This window comes from Protobothrops mucrosquamatus, unplaced genomic scaffold (genome assembly GCF_001527695.2).
Source record: "Protobothrops mucrosquamatus isolate PMUCROS unplaced genomic scaffold, P.Mucros_1.0 scaffold829, whole genome shotgun sequence".
Lineage (NCBI taxonomy): Eukaryota > Metazoa > Chordata > Lepidosauria > Squamata > Viperidae > Protobothrops > Protobothrops mucrosquamatus.
In genome coordinates, this window is record NW_015387089.1 from 136,537 (window position 1) to 155,747 (window position 19,211).

Sequence of the window (19,211 nt, forward strand, 5' to 3'; positions counted from 1 at the left end):
GTAGTGACATTGACAGACTTTATCTACCAAGGCAAATAGGTGGGCGTGGAATGCTGCAAGTACATCAGATGGTTGAAGAAGAAAAAATAGCTTTGGAAAAATATCTGAAGGACAGTGATGAAGATGCACTAAAATTAGTATATCAGGAAGGCTTACTGACTACTGGAGAGACCAAACTGGCCTACAAGAAAGACCAAATAAAGAACAGAATAGAGACATGGGAAGACAAAGCACTGCATGGCCAGTACATTAAAAAAAAAAATAGCTGGGAAAGCAGATAATAACAAGACCTGGTAATGGCTAAGAGCAGGAAAATTGAAGAAAGAGACCGAGGGACTAATTCTGGCTGCACAAGACCAAGCCTTAAGGACAAATGCATACAAAGTCAAAATTGAGAAGACAGCAACAGACAGTAAGTGCCGCCTATGCAAAGAAGCTGAAGAAACAGTGGACCACCTGGTAAGCTGCTGCAAGAAGATCGCACAGATTGACTACAAGCAGCGGCATGACAAAGTAGCAACAACGGTGCATTGGAAGATCTGCAAGAAATATCATTTGCCTGTAAGCAAGAACTGGTGGGATCATAAAATAGAGAAAGTCATAGAAAATGATAAAGTTAAACTGCTCTGGGACTTCAGAATTCAAACAGACAAGCACCTGCAACATAACATCCCAGACTTAACAATTGTCGATAAGAAAGACAAAAAAGTCTGGATAGTGGACGTGGCAGTGCCTGGAGACAGCAGAATAGATGAGAAAGAACTGGAGAAGATAACAAAATACAAAGACCTACAAATAGAAATAGAAAGACTGTGGCAAAAGCAAGCAAGAGTAGTACCAATAGTAATAGGCGCCTTGGGTGCAATCCCAAAACAACTTGAGCACCACTTGAACACCATTGGCACTGACAAATTCGCCATTAGTCAATTGCAAAAGGCGGCCTTACTAGGAACTGCTTTCATCCTGCGACGATATCTGTAATACCATCAAACATCCACATCTGCCTATCCCAGGTCCTTGGGAAGGACTCGATAGGTAGACAAAATGCCAAATCCAGTCTGAACATCTGGCTGACTGTGCAATGATTCATAATAATAATAATAATAATAATAATAATAATAATAATAATAATAATAATAATAATAATAATAAAGTTGGAAGGGACCTTGGAGGGCATCGAGTCAACCCCCTGCTCAGGCAGGAAACCCTACACCATTTTGGACAGATGGTTGTCCAGTCTCTTCTTAAAAACTTCCAGTGTTGGAGCATTCACAACTTCTGGAGGCAGGTTGTTCCATTGGTTAATTGTTCTAACTGTCAGGAAGTTTCTCCTTAGTTCTAGGTTGCTTCTCTTCCTTCCTTCCTTCCTTCCTTCCTTCCTTCCTTCCTTCCTTCCTTCCTTCTTTCCTTCCTTCCTTCCCTCCCTCCCTCCCTCCCTCCCTCTGGTCTAGGAGCTGTTTAAATAAAAAAATAATCTATTAGTTAAGGGCTGGGGTATTACTGATCTAGATATTACTATGACCAAAGTGAATAAAGGGGTTGAAATCTGGAAATCTGGATTTCTTAAGCCTTTTTCATTTCAGCCATTTTATCCCTGGAGTCCAGCCCTATAGTGCAGAAGAGCTCTAAGAAGCAAAATGATTGGAGAAGCAGGAGAGATGCTGTTCTGAATCTACATAGCCTTATAAGCTTATTAGTTAATTTGCATATATAAGAATATCCTAAAAGACATTTTTTCTGAAAAAAATTACTATTGCATCTTTCAACGTATGGTAACTACTTTTAATTTCTTGTGAATAAAAACTTTTCTAGTTTGCATAATAGAAATATGCAAATATAGTTTATAATATATATACTTCAGAAATAATTTGAAACATTAATAAAGCTAGATTACTGCATTGTAATCATATTTATTTCTTGATTTCAGGTGACTGTTACAACCATTGGTTATGGAGACAAGGTGCCTCAAACATGGATAGGAAAAACCATTGCATCTTGCTTTTCTGTATTTGCAATATCATTTTTTGCCTTGCCTGCAGTAAGTTGTTTATACTAGTGTAACTTTTTTTAACTGTACATACATATAATAGGATAGATTTTTATTAGCTCCTGTGTAATATAATTTAACTATACATTAATTTTATGTACTTCTTTTACATTGCACTGAATACAGCTTACAAGAGGTAAGAAATTGTTCTATTGATTGCCATAAGGACAAAAGCTAAAATATTAATTGTAAAAACAAAATAATGAAAAATACTGATTTAGATTTAGTTTCTCACCCAACTCCAAAATAACTCTGGACAGCTTACTTGAGTTAAAGAGAGGAAGACACCCCCACAAAACAGGAAACATATAGAAAATAATAAACATTATATCAGTAAAACATGATGTTACAATTATTACTTCAAAGTTCTCTGAGCATTTGGGAAGATATACTTAGATATGTATTTAAGTATGCTGTGATTGCCCTGCGATCTTGTATTCCATTGCTGTCACATACACATGCATACATACAAACACATACTTACTGTAATATAGAGTAGAGATAGATAGATTCTGCAATTGTTTTTTACTATCTTCATTTAATTTGATGGCAACATATACTTTTGATAATTCTTAAGGAGGAAAAACATTTAATACGTGAGGCTCTTGTACAATTAATCACAAGGCATAGGTGAAAAATCCTTGAACTATTCAATATATAGTGATCTACAGTCTCCCCCACTTTATTTAATTCCTGAGGGGAGGGAATTTTGAGTGGACTTCCTGAGTAAAATTTGTTCAAAAAAGGAAGCTCAGGGTGGTCAAGAAAATATGTTAGCAGCAGCAACAACAACAACAATTGCACTGTTTTGTTGCCATTTTGCAGCAATAACAATTCAAAGCACTGCCAAAACCAATTCAAAAGATCCTGTCATTTATGTGTTCATTTTTCTACCAACCCCAGAATGTCATGGCTTTACTACTTAAATACGTTAATACTCATATATGTAAAATATATTACAAACAGCAAGAATAAGACCTACTTTTTATGCTATGAGTTTACATTATGCAACAGTTGCTCAGTACAATTCTTAAGTGTGCAAATGCTAGAGAGAATAAAATACTACAAATATTCCACTTCAAGTAGAGCTAATTGGATATTTCAGAGATGATGCAGCTGTCAATAAACAGGCCCAAATTCATTAATATCTTTGCTCCAAATTCCATGGTAGCTGAATTTACCACAAACCTCACATTTGAAATTGTATTTATGTAATTGACTGATTGGTTTATTCTACTAATTTCCTCTGTTCCTCAGGGAATCCTTGGTTCTGGTTTTGCTCTGAAGGTACAACAGAAACAAAGACAAAAGCATTTCAACCGACAAATTCCAGCAGCTGCTTCTCTTATTCAGGTGACTTCATGCTTAAATACTAGTTTTCTTACATATATTACAACTATTAAAAGGGTAGGTTTGGTGTTATTTTGTCAAAAGTTGTCAAAAAGATTGTTATTATTTTTCCAGTAACGAAACAGGGCTGATAATTTTTCAGTTTTCATCCAGTTTTCTACAGAAGGAAGCAATATGAGGCTTTGAGTCATAATTGCATTTTTTTTAAAAAAATGGATCAGTTAAATAGCTAAATGTGAAGAATTCTCAGTAACTTATTTGAACTCTCACCTCATTCTGAATTAGGTTTAATTTGCTTCATAACTGGCACATATTTTTTTTCCTTTATCCCTCCACCCTTCTGCCCCTGTTTTGAAATTTCTACAATTCCTGACTTAGGGTATACTTTATAAATATAAAAGTATATCCTAGTTTAGATAAATTCATGCAGCCTGAGAGATGCATGTTTGTTTTCTTGATAATTTCATCTTTTGTGTGTTTCTAACAAATATTTTAGACAGCCTGGAGGTGCTATGCATCGGAAAACCCAGATTCTTCCACATGGAAAATATATATTAAAAAACCATCCAGAAGTTATCACTTGTTGTCTCCTAGTCCCAAGCCAAAGAAAATAGGGATAGTGTCGGTAAGGAATACTTTTTTAATTTCATTTGACATTTTTGATTGAATAACTTAATATTTAAAGTTGGTGGAAATGAAGCTCTTTCCCATTAAATAGGTATTCTGGTATGTAGCCTTGATGAATATTTTGACCAGAGTCTTTCTAAAATAAAGTATCCATGCAGAAGATGTTATTTTTCATGTAGGGTTGCAGTCTTGAATTGAGAGGCTGGTCTGCCTACCTGACATGACACTTTTATAAAATTGTGGGGAGTTGTGTTGTCTTTTGTGGTCCCCTTCTTTGTTCACTGCTTCAAAATACATAAAAAGCTCTCTTATTTCGGTGACAAGCAGAACCGAGGGGGGGGCGCATGGGGTGGGGCAATGTTATTCTTCAAAAGATTTTCTTTAGGAGAATCTACATCAAGCATATGCAGTTAGTGAAACTGGGGGGAATTTAAAAGGGTAACAATGGCAAACTGTTATTTTACAAAGTTTTGGAATATGGCTCAAGGGGATACAATATTCCTCCTAAAATATTTTACCTTCATGGAAGTGCCCTGAGTCTAGTAAATGTAGGTATAGTCTACATCTGAATACCATCTAAGGACATTTGTATTTCAGCCAGAATCTTGAAGTATATTCAGTAGAATGTATATCACAGGAATATAGAAACATATAGGGAAATTTCGCTTCCTTTGGGCTTTTCCTATGGATTGCCTTATATGCAGATTCTCATTTGAGGGAAACTATCTCATATTATTGAACAGAACAGAACAGAATAGAATAACAGAGTGCTTTGGAGAATAGCTTGACTCCCTCTTCTTTGTGGCAACCCCTGAGATATTGGAACACTGTTATCATGTTATTCCTAGTCCTTCTTTTCGATATATCCAATTCCAGTAACTGTTCTTTATATGTTTTAGCCTACAGTCCCTTGATCATCTTTGTTGCTCTTTTCTGTACTCTTTCTAGAGCAATGGTGGCGAACCTATGGCATGAGTGCCAGAGGCAGCACTCAGAGCCCTCTCTGTGGGCACGCACGCATGCCGTTGCCCCAGCCCCGCCTCCCCCCACAGCCCCCTCCTCACCAGCAGCCCCCCGGAGGAGAGTCACCCCCGGGTGCAGCCCTTGCAGAGCAGCGCAGCCAAGCACATGGCAGCTGGGCAGCAGATGATACTATGGGGCATGGTGGAGGGTGTGGCCACCATGGCACTGCAGAGCCACCTGGGCGATCTGCAGCGGGCCATGGATGGCCCTGAGGGCGGGTGGGGTGAGGGCAGAGCATGGTGGAGGTGGGCAGGCGGAGTAGGGGCAAGCCGGGGGGCGGTTTTTGGGCACTCGGTCTCTAAAAGGTTCACCATCAGTATTCTAGAATTTCAACATCTTTTTTACATTGTGGTGATCAAAACTGGATGCAGTATTCCAAGTGTGGCCTTATCAAGGCATTATAAAATGATATTAACACTTCATGTGACCTTGATTCTATCCCTCCATTAATGCAGCCTAGCACTGTGTTGACTTTTTTGTGTGACTGCATCACATTGCTGGTTCATATTTAAGTGATTGTCCACTAGGACTCTAAGATCCCAGTAGATTTTCAGTAGAATATTTCTGGCAATGCAAAGGAATGGATCTGGTAACTTTTTAACTATATGCATAGTTACAGTTACAGTTACATAGTTACAACAGACGTAGGAGATCTTTTACATGATTTATGAAGTCTCTTCCACCCCACACTGTGGGCAAGGATAGGGGGAAATAGTTTTTTTTTTTTTTTTTTTTTTTAGAAAAGCTTTTTATCTTGGCAAAAAATTCCCCATCTCTTAAGTTGGTAGGGAGGAATTGTGTACAAGGTGAGGTTTTTTCCTTAAAAAAACTGTTCAAAAAAGGTGATTCTATTTTCTTTACATGTGTGATTTTAGCTCTACTTTAGTATCAGTATTTCTCATTTAGGATTTTTTAGGGGAAAGAATCCCTAAATAAATTTGTTATATTCTTCTTCTTAAAAATAAAATAAAATTCCCAGAATGAAAACAGGATAGAGGCGTATCTAAATACTCCAAGATGGATTAAAGACAGCACTTCAAAATAAAGTAAAAAATAACTAGTAGGCACCAAAGAACCAAACTGTAAATCATTATGGGTCTTTGGTAACATTTGTGAAACTGTGTGTGTTACTTGCAGACAATCATAGAATTCTAAGGGCTCATCAGCCCCCTGCACACTGCACTTCACCTGCCTCAATAGGTGATTATGACTTCACAGAATAACTTCTGAAACTCCCATCAGATATCCAAGAGTTCAGTGCCATTCTCAGAAATAATATTGAGCTGGGTAAACAAGTAATTTCTCATTAATTTTGTTATAATAATGGATACATGGACGGATGGATAGATGGATTGATCAAGGAATAAATATATTTGTGTGTGTGTCTGTGTGCATTCAACATTTATCACATTTAGCATATGCATTTTATATATAGAGAGAGATATAGATATATAGATATATATATACATGAGATAGATATAGATATAGATATAGATATGTACACACAGAGAGAAACGCATGCACACATACAAACATGCAAAAACCTGCCCACCCTACCTCCAGAAATACAATATGTAACAGAAAGCAATATGTAATATACAGTTTAGCACTGGTATTAGGAATAGTGAGTCAAGTCATCATCTCATTTAGACTTGATTAATGACTATGATTACTTAATGTAAAGAGCTTACAGTTTTCTGAATAATTGCACAGTGAAGGTCCATGATAATAAATGCCAATTGTAAAGCTGAAACATGTACCTTTTGAATGATAATGATTACAACTATTTAGTCTTTATTTTGTCTATGATGATTGGAATCATATCACTATATTAAAGAAAATGGAGGTAAATTGTATAATTTTAGCCTACATAGTTATTGTAATTTCTTTAGTTTTTTTTCTAATTTGAAATTATCCTATGGTGATGAATTAAAGCTAGATATTAAAGGATTTAATTTAAATATTTAAATATTTAAATACTTGTTTTTGTTAGGTAAAAAAGAAGAAAACCAAAACAGAAAAGGATAACGGATCACTTTCTCCTGATAAGATTTTACCTGTTCCACAAATCACATTTGACCATGTGTTGGAGGATAGGAAAGCTGATATTTTTCCTATGGATCCCTATGAAAATTCTGGTAAGACTTTCAGTTATTTATTTGTTTACTAGAAGAAGTGAAATGGCCATCAAATTGGAAAGACCCAAATACAATTTGCATGCATTAAAATAAGAAGCTACAATTTAAATCAGGCCAAACAATGTTATCGGCATGTTATTGAGTCTTAAAATGTATATTATAGTTGTAATAACTTCAACTCCACATATCTTAAAGTTTTTAAAAAATATTTTTAAAAATATGGAGCAGAATACAATTATCTGTGAAAAACGGCGCATTTGAATATATGTCAGGTTACAAGTTCTCATCTAGTTCTGGATTTCTCAATAGCTTATGCAAGTCAAAAGATGTTAAAGCTCTCTTTCGCTGTGTTCTATGCACAATTGATACTAACCTTTGATCGGGACTTCTAACATTTACAAGACAAGATGCTGACTCCAATTTTGGAACAAAAATCTCCTTTCCTCCTGACATCTATTCTTTTTCTCCCCCTCCCCCCCTTCTCTCTGTCTTCTGTTCTCTTGAAACTCTTACAAGTATACAGGAGAAACAGGCCTGTTAAAATTTCTTGGTAAGTTAAGGAAGCTACCTTTACTTATGGCATGCTGGGTTCTGAATTTTAACATTGCTTGCTGTGGTTTCCATACACTCTCACTACCTATTAACTTAGCATGGAGTGCAGGAAGCAAAATTGGCAACTCTTGCCATCTTCCTATTATTGTAATTCACCTATTAAAGGAGGAAAACAGCTTATTTTTAAGATGACACGATAAGTTCCTTTCTCATTCCTATAATTGTAAGTCAGAGGTAGGTCAGTTCAGTATGTTCATTCAGTGGATAAGGATCCAGTGTTCTTGCACCAAAAATGTTATCCAAGGAAGCAAAAGTCACATTTCCCCTTTCCAGCTCCTCAATATGTTCCAAAATTCAACAAGGAGACATGAGGGCCTGGATGCAGAGGGAGAATTATCCCCTACGGACTCCATCAATGAAAGAATTTTCTTCAAAAATGAGAAGAACCCTGAATGTTAACATTTGTAGACCATCCCAATCATTCCTGTTCTGGATGGTGTACAAAAAAAACAACTAAATATATCAGCATGCTACAAACAGTAAAAAAAAAAAAAAACCCACCACCTCTCAGTCATCCAAGGTCAAAGGTCTGCTTGAACAGAGCAGTTGTCAAAACCTTATGAAATACAAGGAGGGTCAGACATGAAAGCTACTGCAGAGGAACAGGGTTATCTTGGGCAAGGCAGTTCCTGATATATGTTACAATTGTTGTAGCACTGTTTATTAGAGTATGCTGGGCAAGATTATGCATATTTATTGGGCAGTAAATCCCACTTGTACAATACACAAATGACACAGCTGATGCATGTGTCTTACTAGCATTGTTTTAACTGAAATGATAATTTTAAAAACTTCTTTCTTGTTTTCTTAATTTTTTCTTAATGTTTTCTTTGATACCATCACTGAGGCCCTAGATCACTTTCTCCTTCTCTGTTTCCCTGTTCTGTCCGCTCCCTCTTGTCCTTTTCATCTGTTTATTCAGACCGACAGCATTCCTGGACATCCTTTTCCACAGAGCAACCATCTCCCAGTTCTCCAGGTAAACTCAGCTACTCTTTGCTTTTATTCTCTTAAACTGCCTGATTCAGAACCTGGAGGTTGGCATATTTAGTATGGTTTGAGGGGAAATTTGCATTTCCCCCCGGGAATGGAAATCATCTTGCGCAGTCAAAATTGCTCTATGCGTTGCATATTTCAAATGTGTTTCTGACAGATTACCTCTGAGAAAGTACACCTCTTGATAGAAAAAAAGATTGCTTACCTCTGTTCAGGACCACATTAAAACCCTTATAGGCCCTAAGACAGTGGGGGTTATAACAGTATTGCCGGGACCTATGTTCATCAGCAATTTATTGGGAATCAGTCACAGTAAGTAATAAAGTTTCAGTAAGTGGTTAAAGCAATGGATTAGGAGTAGGGAACTCTGATTTAGGGACAGAAATGAGCTGGCTGATTTTGGACAAATACTTTTTCTCAGCCCTAGGAATAAGTTGGTGGCAAGCATCTTGTGAAAAGAAATTGCCAAGAAAATTTCAGGGACTCTTCCATGTAGTTTTCAGGAGTTATGACTGACTTAGAGGCAAATAAAAAAGTAAATATTGAATATATCTAATGGTGGCATCTATTATTTTTTAACTTTGTTGTTACTTTTAATATTTTCATTGTTTTTAATTTAAAATATTTTTGTAGACCCCCCCAAAAAAGTTTTGTAAGCCCTAGACACTATGTTTATTAGATGGACATGCCTCAACTTTATAAGATTTTGGAGAAAAAGTGCTATTATTAAGAACATTTAAAAATACATATCTTGCTCTGTTCCTAAAGTATTACAAGTTACTGGGCATATCCAATAATATAATCTATTAGACAACCCCTAGTTCAAGTATAATATTGGAATAATTCGAAGTGTTATGCTTTTATTTTTGTCATAAAATACCACTTGTTAAGCATGCTAATATTAATAATTGCTGAAGCAAAATACTTTTATATGTCTTTTAAGGTTCATTATATTTCTTTGCTTTTGTTTAATACACAGAGTTCTTATATCTAAAAGCAATATATCTTGCTCTGTATTACAAGTTACTGGACATATCCAATAATATAATCTATTAGACAACCCCTAGTTTAAGTATAATATTGGAATAATTCAAAGTGTTATGTTTTCTATATTACCAAAGAAAAAAAATGGTTTACAAGGACAGACATTTATGCCATAATTCCAGAACAAAAACAATAATTAAAAACCCTCATGTCCTCCTTTTCTTTGTATGCACCTACTCAGGGATACCATTTTCTTCATATTATAAACTTACATTTGATTCTGCCTTTTAATTATTTTCTCTTTATTCCTCAATATTTTACAGCTTTTAAAATGTTTTGTAGCCCTTAGGCATAGATAACCTTTACTTGCCTGTTTCTCTTCCGCAGTTAAAAGGAACTCTCCATTTTTAGAGCCACATACAGGACCATTTATTAGAACAAACAGCTTTGCTGATGAACTTGACCTGGAGGGGGAGACGTTGCTGACTCCAATAACTCACATCTCACAGTAAGTCACAGAATTCTGAATATCATTAACCCCCCCCCCCCATTAGAGTGCAAGCTAGAAGAAGATAAACTGTAATTGTAGAGCAAGCTTGTATAGAATTTCCCAGGTGGGACTATGGAACAAGCTTGATTTTATCATTGCATCCTTGCATATCCAACAACTTGTGCAAAATATCTTTAGGATATTGTTTTTATGTGAAACTAATGTTTTGATTAGGCAAAGCAAAAACAAACTGTGTTGCTTTCTGATGAAGAACATGTAATTAATATTGAACATGCATTGCTGCTATCTCACTAGGACAAACTAGTTAAATGGAACAGTCTGAAATTATGCCTGTCCTGACATCTTACATCAGTTTTGTAATATGCTGTATTCAAAATCCTTTGGCCAAGGTTTTTGCCCTTTGTTGAACACAGTTTTATACAGATGTCCTTAATCTGTTGGGAGAGATAAAAAAAAATGGTATTGATTACAGATCACAATGGTGAGAAGAGTAAGGGGGAAACAGAAACTTGCCTTGGATGTGATCATTGAATATTCTGCTCAACTTTAATGAAAGTCTCTAGGCTGCATTCAGCTAAACTGCCCTCTCTTACACTTTCGGATTGACCTTATTAACATCATAAACATATTCTTAGACACTGAAAATATTGCAATGAATTACCTGTCTATCAGTATACAAATATAAAAGTGCAGACCTTGCATAGATTACACATTTGCAACATAATAAACACAGAAGTGATTATTGATCACAAAATTCTACATGATGAAAGTTTTTCAAGTATCATGAGTAACAACAATACAGTAGCACGGTTCTAAAGAACTTGATAAAGAAAGCTTTTTTATGGTCTGATCTGAATATTCTTTCATTCAATTCTAATTCATGTCCTGCTAAACTTCTGAAAACCAGCATTTCCAACTTAACAAGTTGCTTTCACATAGAACATTCTATGGACGTATTCTAAAGTGTCTCCTGGTATATACCCCAAAGATCAGCTCAACCTGTATAAACCAGTTCACATGTCAAAGTCAGATCAAATGCAGCTTTGTACAGCTTGATCCATGCTGTATAAAAGGTGCTTCACCCTGAATAATATTTTATAGGCCAGCTGCATACCATTGTAAACTATTGGTAGAAAATGAAGGGCTTTGCAGCTGGTAAGAATAATGTGCTGTTGAATTTTGGACTGCAGCACTGCATATAAATTAATATGCCCCATGGGCCTTGGAAATGAGCATGTATGAAAGAAACTGATGCCATAACCACAAAAGGTGTGTATAAGAGCTGCTATGTGTATTGGAGGCATGCGCTTGGTCAAGAGTATCTGCAAATAGGTTTCACCTGAAAGCATAAAATTACTTCTCCTTGACAGGCAATATAAATCAACTGGCAACAATATTGATTATCTACTGTACCATTAGGAAACTTGCCTGGTATGAGTCAGATTAAGGAATGTGTTTAAAATATCTGTTTCCACTTAGTTTGAAAAGATTGATAAACTTGTGCAGTTCAAACTTGACAGTGACACTGTAAGTACATTGGGTATCTGAGAAAATAAGGAACAGTAAACTGGCAGCAGCCTTGTGAAAAATGTCATGATTTAAGAAGTCTCCAGAGTCCCTCTGCTTCAGACTTGGGTGTGTTTATTAAGCATATGGGCTGCATATTTGGAAAGGTGAAACCAGAAGAATATATGACATGATCCAATATAAGACTACTAGTGCAAATGTGCAACAGAAGTTTCCCTGATTTTGGAATGTGGTATCGAGGAGAGTTTATTGTTTATACTAATAGGTCTGCATATTGTTTCTGTCCTCAGCTAATTGCAACAACTGTTACCCAGGTCTATGAAATTCACTTGACAAAGTTATGTTATTATTGCCCCAAAATATTTTCCCAGTTCACTTGGTTGCGTTATAGAATGCAGGAATCTTCATATTGTTGTATTGATTCATTATCAACTAAAAATACTTCTTGTGATATAAATTTATCTCATGGAAATTTCATAACTTCATATAAACTCCACATAAATTTTATTAATACGCAAAATAAATATTCATATGCTTCTATCCCAACATTCCTGTATATGAGAGTCATTGGGGTATACAGCTAGGACAGGGATAGGCAACCTTGACTCTTTTATGACTCGTGGACTTCAACTCCCAGAGTTCCTGAGCCAGCATAGCTCCCAATTCAGCTCCCAATTCTGGGAGTTGAAGTCCACGAGTCATAAAAGAGCCAAGGTTGCCTACCCCTGAGCTAGGTGGTGTTGCTTCTTCTCTGGAGGTAAAAAGAAATGATACCCATGACAGTTAGTTAACCCGGGCTGGGTTGTCTCAGAGCAGCTCAGTGACTAAGATGTTTCCAGTAATGTCGTGCTCAAATCTGCCTGGCAGTTTTTTACAAGTTTACTTTTCCTACAAAAGAAACATTTCTTTTTCTCCACTCTTTTCAGATGCTTGAAAATTTCTTTTAAGTGTGGAATTTTTGAGCTTCATTACTTGGTGGAAATGAGAGAGACAGCTACTGCTAGTATTGTGGTTTTCTATTTAGCTTTCAAAACACACTTCTCAATCTGAGAAAATTCTTCCTCCCTCTCTCCCTCTCTTTTTTAACCCTGCCCATCTCACCTAAAACTTTATGGGAAGTGCTCCTTATAAGGTTTCTCCTTGGAACTTAACCAAAACACGGGAACCGGGAAAGATGCAAGCTGCTAGAAAAGTTATTGTAGAGAAAGATCGTTGGTATACATATGTTTGCTGCTCTGTAAGTAAACTGAAGGAGCAATGTGATTTTCCCTCTTAAAAGCAAATTCTGTTTCAGCACAATATTTGAGAAATAACTGGGGGGGAAATTGCACTGCTTGAACGCTCTTATCTGCTGCATGGTTCCTCTCCAGTACAAAGATTTTAAGGTACAAGCAAAGGGATCTTTTCTTAACACTTCCCCTATGTTGGAAAATCAGAGGAAGCAAAAGGAGATCCAATATTCTGTGCCTGTGTGTCACATAATCCCCCAGAATATTGTTCATTTCCAGTGCAGCTAGAGCCTCCAGCATGGCAAACAAGCAATGTAAATAGGAATTAAAAGTTATTATTTCTCCTTGAAAATATTCCTCTCAAAATTCCTAAGAAAGAAAATTGTTCTTCAGGTATACAAATATGTATGAATTTATTTAAATAGGAAAGAAGCACAAGTAATTTTTCCCTATAATCCACAAATGCCCAAAGCCTAGTAGCATATGTGAGTACTAGAGCTTTAGGAAACACAAAAGAGAGGTGCCTATTTTCAGCACTCCCTGCCATTTGCATTTTTCATGGCCTAGGATCTTCTGTGGTCTTGCTTTGTTGAGTGGAAGTGAAAATGTGGACATCTGCCAGGGAATAACAGATAAAATGTGCACAATGTCACGATATAAAGGCTGCAATTTATGTACTTTCATCTGGTATTGCAACGTAAGTATGTAATGGTGGCATGTAGTCATTTTGGGATTGTTGTGGATTATTGCAGTATGACTGAGTGGAATGTGCCATGCTATATTGCAAGTAGGGAATCATATTTTAATGCTTCCACAAAATTAATAAATAATTATGACAGGCAGGTAAAGGATGATTTAGAGTACCTCTTCAGTCATGCTAGATTTCAGTCTGTGATTAGAGTGGTATAATTTGCTTTATTTACAGGAGAATTCTTCAAAGGCTCTATTCTCATAATTCAGACTCATAATTCAGAAAACAGATATTTCTTTTTGAAAACAAAATATGTGAGCTAAATGCCCTTGCTAAAATAATGTTCTTTGTATTTTTTCACAAATGTTTTTTGTGTTTTTCATAGCCCACTCTCATTAGTTATAGAAACGATATGTCTTCATCTAATAGGGCATATGTATTATTTTATGCACATCTACTGACCATTTCTGTGTTCAGAAACTAAGTATTGTCACTCATCAGAGAAATCTAGAGCTGTAGTCTAGAACGAGAAGTTTAAAAACATCAGAAAATTCATCATTGGCAACCCATTTCTGCAACGTTGCCTCTCCAAAATATGGTTGGGTTCATAACAATGCCAGGATTTTTTTTTAATTATTATTTATTTATTTATATATTTATATATTTATTTATTTATTTATTTATTTATTTATTTTTCATATTTCTAAACTGCCCATCTCCCTCAAAGAGGGGCTCCCTTTTTACCTTTTAAACTTTCTTTTTTACCTTTTGTTATTTTTAAATTTTCAAATGAAGTAAATTTAGGGAATAGATTGATCCCCTATATGGCTTGGGGACTGATTATGTATAGGACTGCCTCCTCCAAATGGAATATTTTGTCCAAGATTTGTGTATAGCAGTGTTTCTCAACCTTGGCAATTTTACGATGTGTGGACTTCAACTCCCAGAATTCTCCAGCTAGCGTTGCTAGCTGGAGAATTTTGGGAGTTGAAGTCCACACATCGTAAAGTTGCCAAGGTTGAGAAACACTGGTGTATAGAGTTTGTATTATATCTTAAAAGTCTCTATCCCTCATGAGATGTTGTGGTGCTCCAAAGTGAGGATTTCCTGTTAGGCTCTTCTCTTACGGCATCTCTTACGGCATCACGGATCCCCAAGATGAAAGCAGCTCTCTTCCTCTTGATGGGGAGGGGAGGGGAAATTAATTACAGGCATTGTGTAGTAAAGATTTTATTGTGGGTGTTTATATTTTCAGCTTGGGTGTGTGCTTTTATTAGTCTCATGCAATATGATGATGAGGATACAATATAGGACTTGTAAGTTGCTTAGATTTATTTGGAAGGAGTGACATAGAATGCATTATTGTTGCACTATTCCACATTTATTGCTATTTAAGAATCAGCAGGCTGTCTGCCACTTCTGTTATTTTGAGACAGTGCCTGAATTTAAAAAGTACATGGTGCTCAGAGCAAACATTTGTACTTATCTGCGTACTGGGATCCTTGTTTGCACTGACTGGATAGCTTATATTGTAAATGCTTCTTGCTTTTATCTTCCTCTCTTATTTCTAAAGGTCTTGTAAAGTCTCAGCAAATACGGCTTATTCACTTTCAAGTGGTCAGATATAATGACTGACCTGCTGTCACCAGCTCTCTGTGTACATTGCAACTAACAACATTTAAATTGTGGTTGGAACACAGACAACTTTATCATTCATTGGCTATAAGGATTTGCAAGTATGAAGCAGGCAGGCACCCAGCCAAAGATCACACAGGAGGAAGTGACATACTCTCCCATCATATGTTCAAAATTTTTAAGCACAGGTTTAATTTTATCCTCTTTTTTGTTTAGTTGGATTTTGGCCCCATGATGGTATTCCATCCATCATTTTAGACATAGGGAAAATATGAAACAATGCTCTTTCAAGGCTAATCTCATACTGTACATTAGTTTGATAAAGTCACTGCTGTGCCTTTATGTGTCCTTTTTAAATCTATGTTGCAGTTGATATGAGGAAAATTACTTCATTTATGGAAAAGGAAGAAAGGCAGGAAGCTATAGAAACATGTACACAAATATAAAGGTGGAGAAAGTGTACCCAAAATTGAACAGAGTAAAAAAGATCTTTAAAAGAGTATCTGCTGAAATATGAATGAGGATATCCTCATAAGTAGAAACCCCAACTGTGATTCACATTAGGAACTATAGTTGAAACTTTACCATACAATTATTGTTGTTTTAACCATTTAGTGGTGTCCGACTCTTGGCAACTTTATAGGCAAGGGCTCTCCTTGCTGCCCTGTCATTAAGTTCAGCTTATTAATTATTCTAGAATCAATACTGAAACTGATGTTGTATCAGTGCCCCAAATATCAATTTTTTATAAATGCCATTTTCTGAATTCACAAAGCACCTTTAAAAGGTAACTGGATTATGTTTCCTTGTTATATATGTGATGCACTCATCACATATATAACAAGGAAACATAATTCAGTTTTGGCCTTTGCAGTAACATTTAAATGCAGATGTTCCACTTCCTTTAAGTAGTAAACACACTGCTCCTTTCCCAGTGTAAATTAATATTATGCTTTATGCTTTCTAAATAGAAGTGTGTTTTTATTGGTGCCAATTAAAGTACTATCCAGGTGTTCTCTTATTCAGAAGTGCTGGGCTCATCTAATCAAAATGTAAGATGTTCTTTGTTCTGAAATATTAGCTTATTTTGGACATCACAAAAAGTTTTGGAGGAGAGATAAGAAGAGGCCCAACATTTTGTATTTATTTATTTGAGTTATATTGCTGTAGTCAGTGGATTTGGCTTTTCTGTTATGAGGGAAATGGCTTTTTGGCTGTGATGTACATAGCATTTGGCTTAGAGTACTACATTTATTATGTTAGCAAGTGAGAACTACATGCAGTTTTATGCAAGTTGACTTTTGCTAGCTCAACAGGATTTTGCTTGCTGCCCTATTCCTTTTTCGTCACTCACCCTGTGAATATTCTCCAAAACACATGGGACATATTTGGGCTATGGATTTTGTTCCTCTGACAGATGATCAGCACTAGTAACCAATTGGTAATTTTCTCAATAATCTCATTTTGTTTAAATGTAAATTCAGATTTAAAATTAGAATTCAAAAGAAAATTTAAGATATTTTGGGCATGTTTCTCCAGGGGTGTTTTTCAAAAGTGCATCCATACAGAGAGAGACAAGGAGTGGGGGAACTGGATTCAGACATTGTCACAATTTTAACCACAGCTTGTTGACTAAACCAGGATAGATTGTGTTCACACATCAGACTAAATCCAAGCGAAACAAGCCACGTTGTGTCTTAGCAATGGAGTGTATGCAACTTCTGCCAGTTTAACAGGTGTACTAGCCTAGGCACAACCTGTTGAGAACCATGTTCCCAAGGCAGACCAAACAGTGACTCAAATTCTATTTAGTGCTCCGTGATTTATGAAACCAAATGCATATAATGAAGGGCTAACCTTTTTGGTCCCTTACATTGTAGGGAGCTAGTGGTCCTCTTTGGTTCAATCTTAGCATGCTGTAAAAATCCATACTAAGAAAGCAATTTTAGTTGTGCACTGATTTGCCCATATTCCAAAGTTAGAGAGTCATACTTGTTCACTTAAACTGCACATGATCTAACTGGTTTTAAAGGTGTTCATTGTAATCTTTTATAAATAATATAAAATTAAAATGTTAGAGGAGACTTCAGATGTACAGGTTTATTAAGGTTGGATTGCTATAATTAATGAATATTTTATGGAGTTTGCATATCCAGGTCAGGCAATTTAAGGACTGTTTCTCAGAATGACTTTTTCATTTGGAATTCCTTCCCTGAACTGACAGGAGTGAGCCAATCATTACAAAGAGCTGTTGCTCCCTTGCCCATAAGTAGCTAGGCAGGCCTTAATTGCAGTGCAAGAAGAAGAGTCAGTGAAGGGTAATAAACCTTTGGTGATTTAGCCATTATTTGGAAACCATCTGTTTTTCATTGTAGAAATCTCAACCACCTTTTCCCATATCAAAATTAAGCAACTGCTTATTGATAAGCAGTTTATCCATAACATCTGCTACAATGGAGCTAGCTCTTTATTAAAATAATAATTGTTCTGGCCACAATTGCTTGGTGGATTGAAGGCCTGATGTTATTTTTGATATATAGGTTGTGTGTGGACATTTAGAATGAAATACTTGTTTTCCTTTATTGAAACTGTTGTATGAAAACTGTATACATATTTATATATACATAGTAGAAGTGTGTATGTATGTGTGTGTGTGTGTGTCTTGTAGTTAAGTTATCAGACTAAAACCTGGGAGACTGTGAGTTCTAGTGCTGCCATGGGAATGAAGCCAGCTGGGTGACTTTTGGCTAGTTACTCACTCTCAGCCCTGGAAAGCAGGCCATGGTGAACCACTTTTGAAAAACCTTGCCAAGAAAACTGCAGGGACCTGTCCAGACAGTCTCCAAGAAATGGACACAGTTGAATGGAAGAATACATATAATAAATAGATGTTGCTTTTAGGATCAACTATAAATAGTAAAAGAACCAGCAATCCAGAAAATTACTACAGGCTAGCATTTGGTAGGCTATCAATAAAGTCATTAGAAAAGATACTCATATGTCATGCTGTTTCTATACCTACTTAGATCAGAATCATGCTGGCAATGGTTTTGTGCATGTGTGTGTGAGAGAGAATATATATGTGGAAGTTGGAGTGTAAAGAGCAAGATAGAAGATGTATTTAATGTTTTTATAATGGAGAACATTCCTGAGAACACCATGATAGCCAAAAAGGGGGGGGAGGCAAGGGGGAGAAGGAGGAAGAAATGGATCATTTAAAAAAGCAATCCAAAATTTGCAAAAGGCTGAAATTATGACCAGTTCTAATGTTGAGAAAAAGAGAAGAAAAGAAAAGAAATGGATGAACTCAATTACAGTGGCAAGGCAATTGAGAGATCTAAAGGACCAGCTCAAACCAACCATGATTTTTCTGTTCTGTCAAAGTAAATTTTCCTGTTTAAAATCAAAGAACATTAAGAGAATAGAGATGTCTTTGGTTCACCTGATATTTAATTTTTTTCTTTTTTCAGTTTTTTTTCTTTAAAAATTGAAAACTTCTTTAAAAATAGTACCTACTTGTTGTTGTTTTTTCCTATTTAGGAATATTTTTAGACATTGTACATTATACAAAGGAGTTAATTGCTCGCCACCACCCCAACTAGTGAAAAATGTATTGATAATTTCTAGATTAAAATATTTATCTCAGAAAATTTGTCATTTAATTTTGATTCTTAATAGAGGATCTTTTAAAATCATTTTAAATAGTTAATAATAATAAAAAACCTTGGTTGTGAAGCATGTTTTTAAATTCCAGCTAGAACAAAAATGTATTTATTTCAACACAAGGGGGCAGTGATGTCATATAAGAATATTGACTAGTATTTAATTAAATAGTCCACAT

The 19,211-nt window shown here is 35.9% G+C and overlaps 1 protein-coding gene across 1 annotated transcript in view; it reads left to right on the plus strand.

Moving 5' to 3' along the window:
- The window catches only part of KCNQ1 (potassium voltage-gated channel subfamily Q member 1), a 106,762-nt gene extending 99,090 nt beyond the window's left edge, over window positions 1-7,672 (plus strand). Inside the window, exons 7-10 of the mRNA XM_029284686.1 lie at window positions 1,928-2,038; window positions 3,305-3,400; window positions 3,894-4,022; window positions 7,041-7,672. Of these exons, the coding sequence (XP_029140519.1) occupies window positions 1,928-2,038; window positions 3,305-3,400; window positions 3,894-4,022; window positions 7,041-7,217 (513 nt within the window). The 3' untranslated portion in view covers window positions 7,218-7,672. The remainder of the gene's footprint in view (window positions 1-1,927; window positions 2,039-3,304; window positions 3,401-3,893; window positions 4,023-7,040) is intronic.
- The last annotated feature ends 11,539 nt before the right edge of the window (window positions 7,673-19,211 follow it).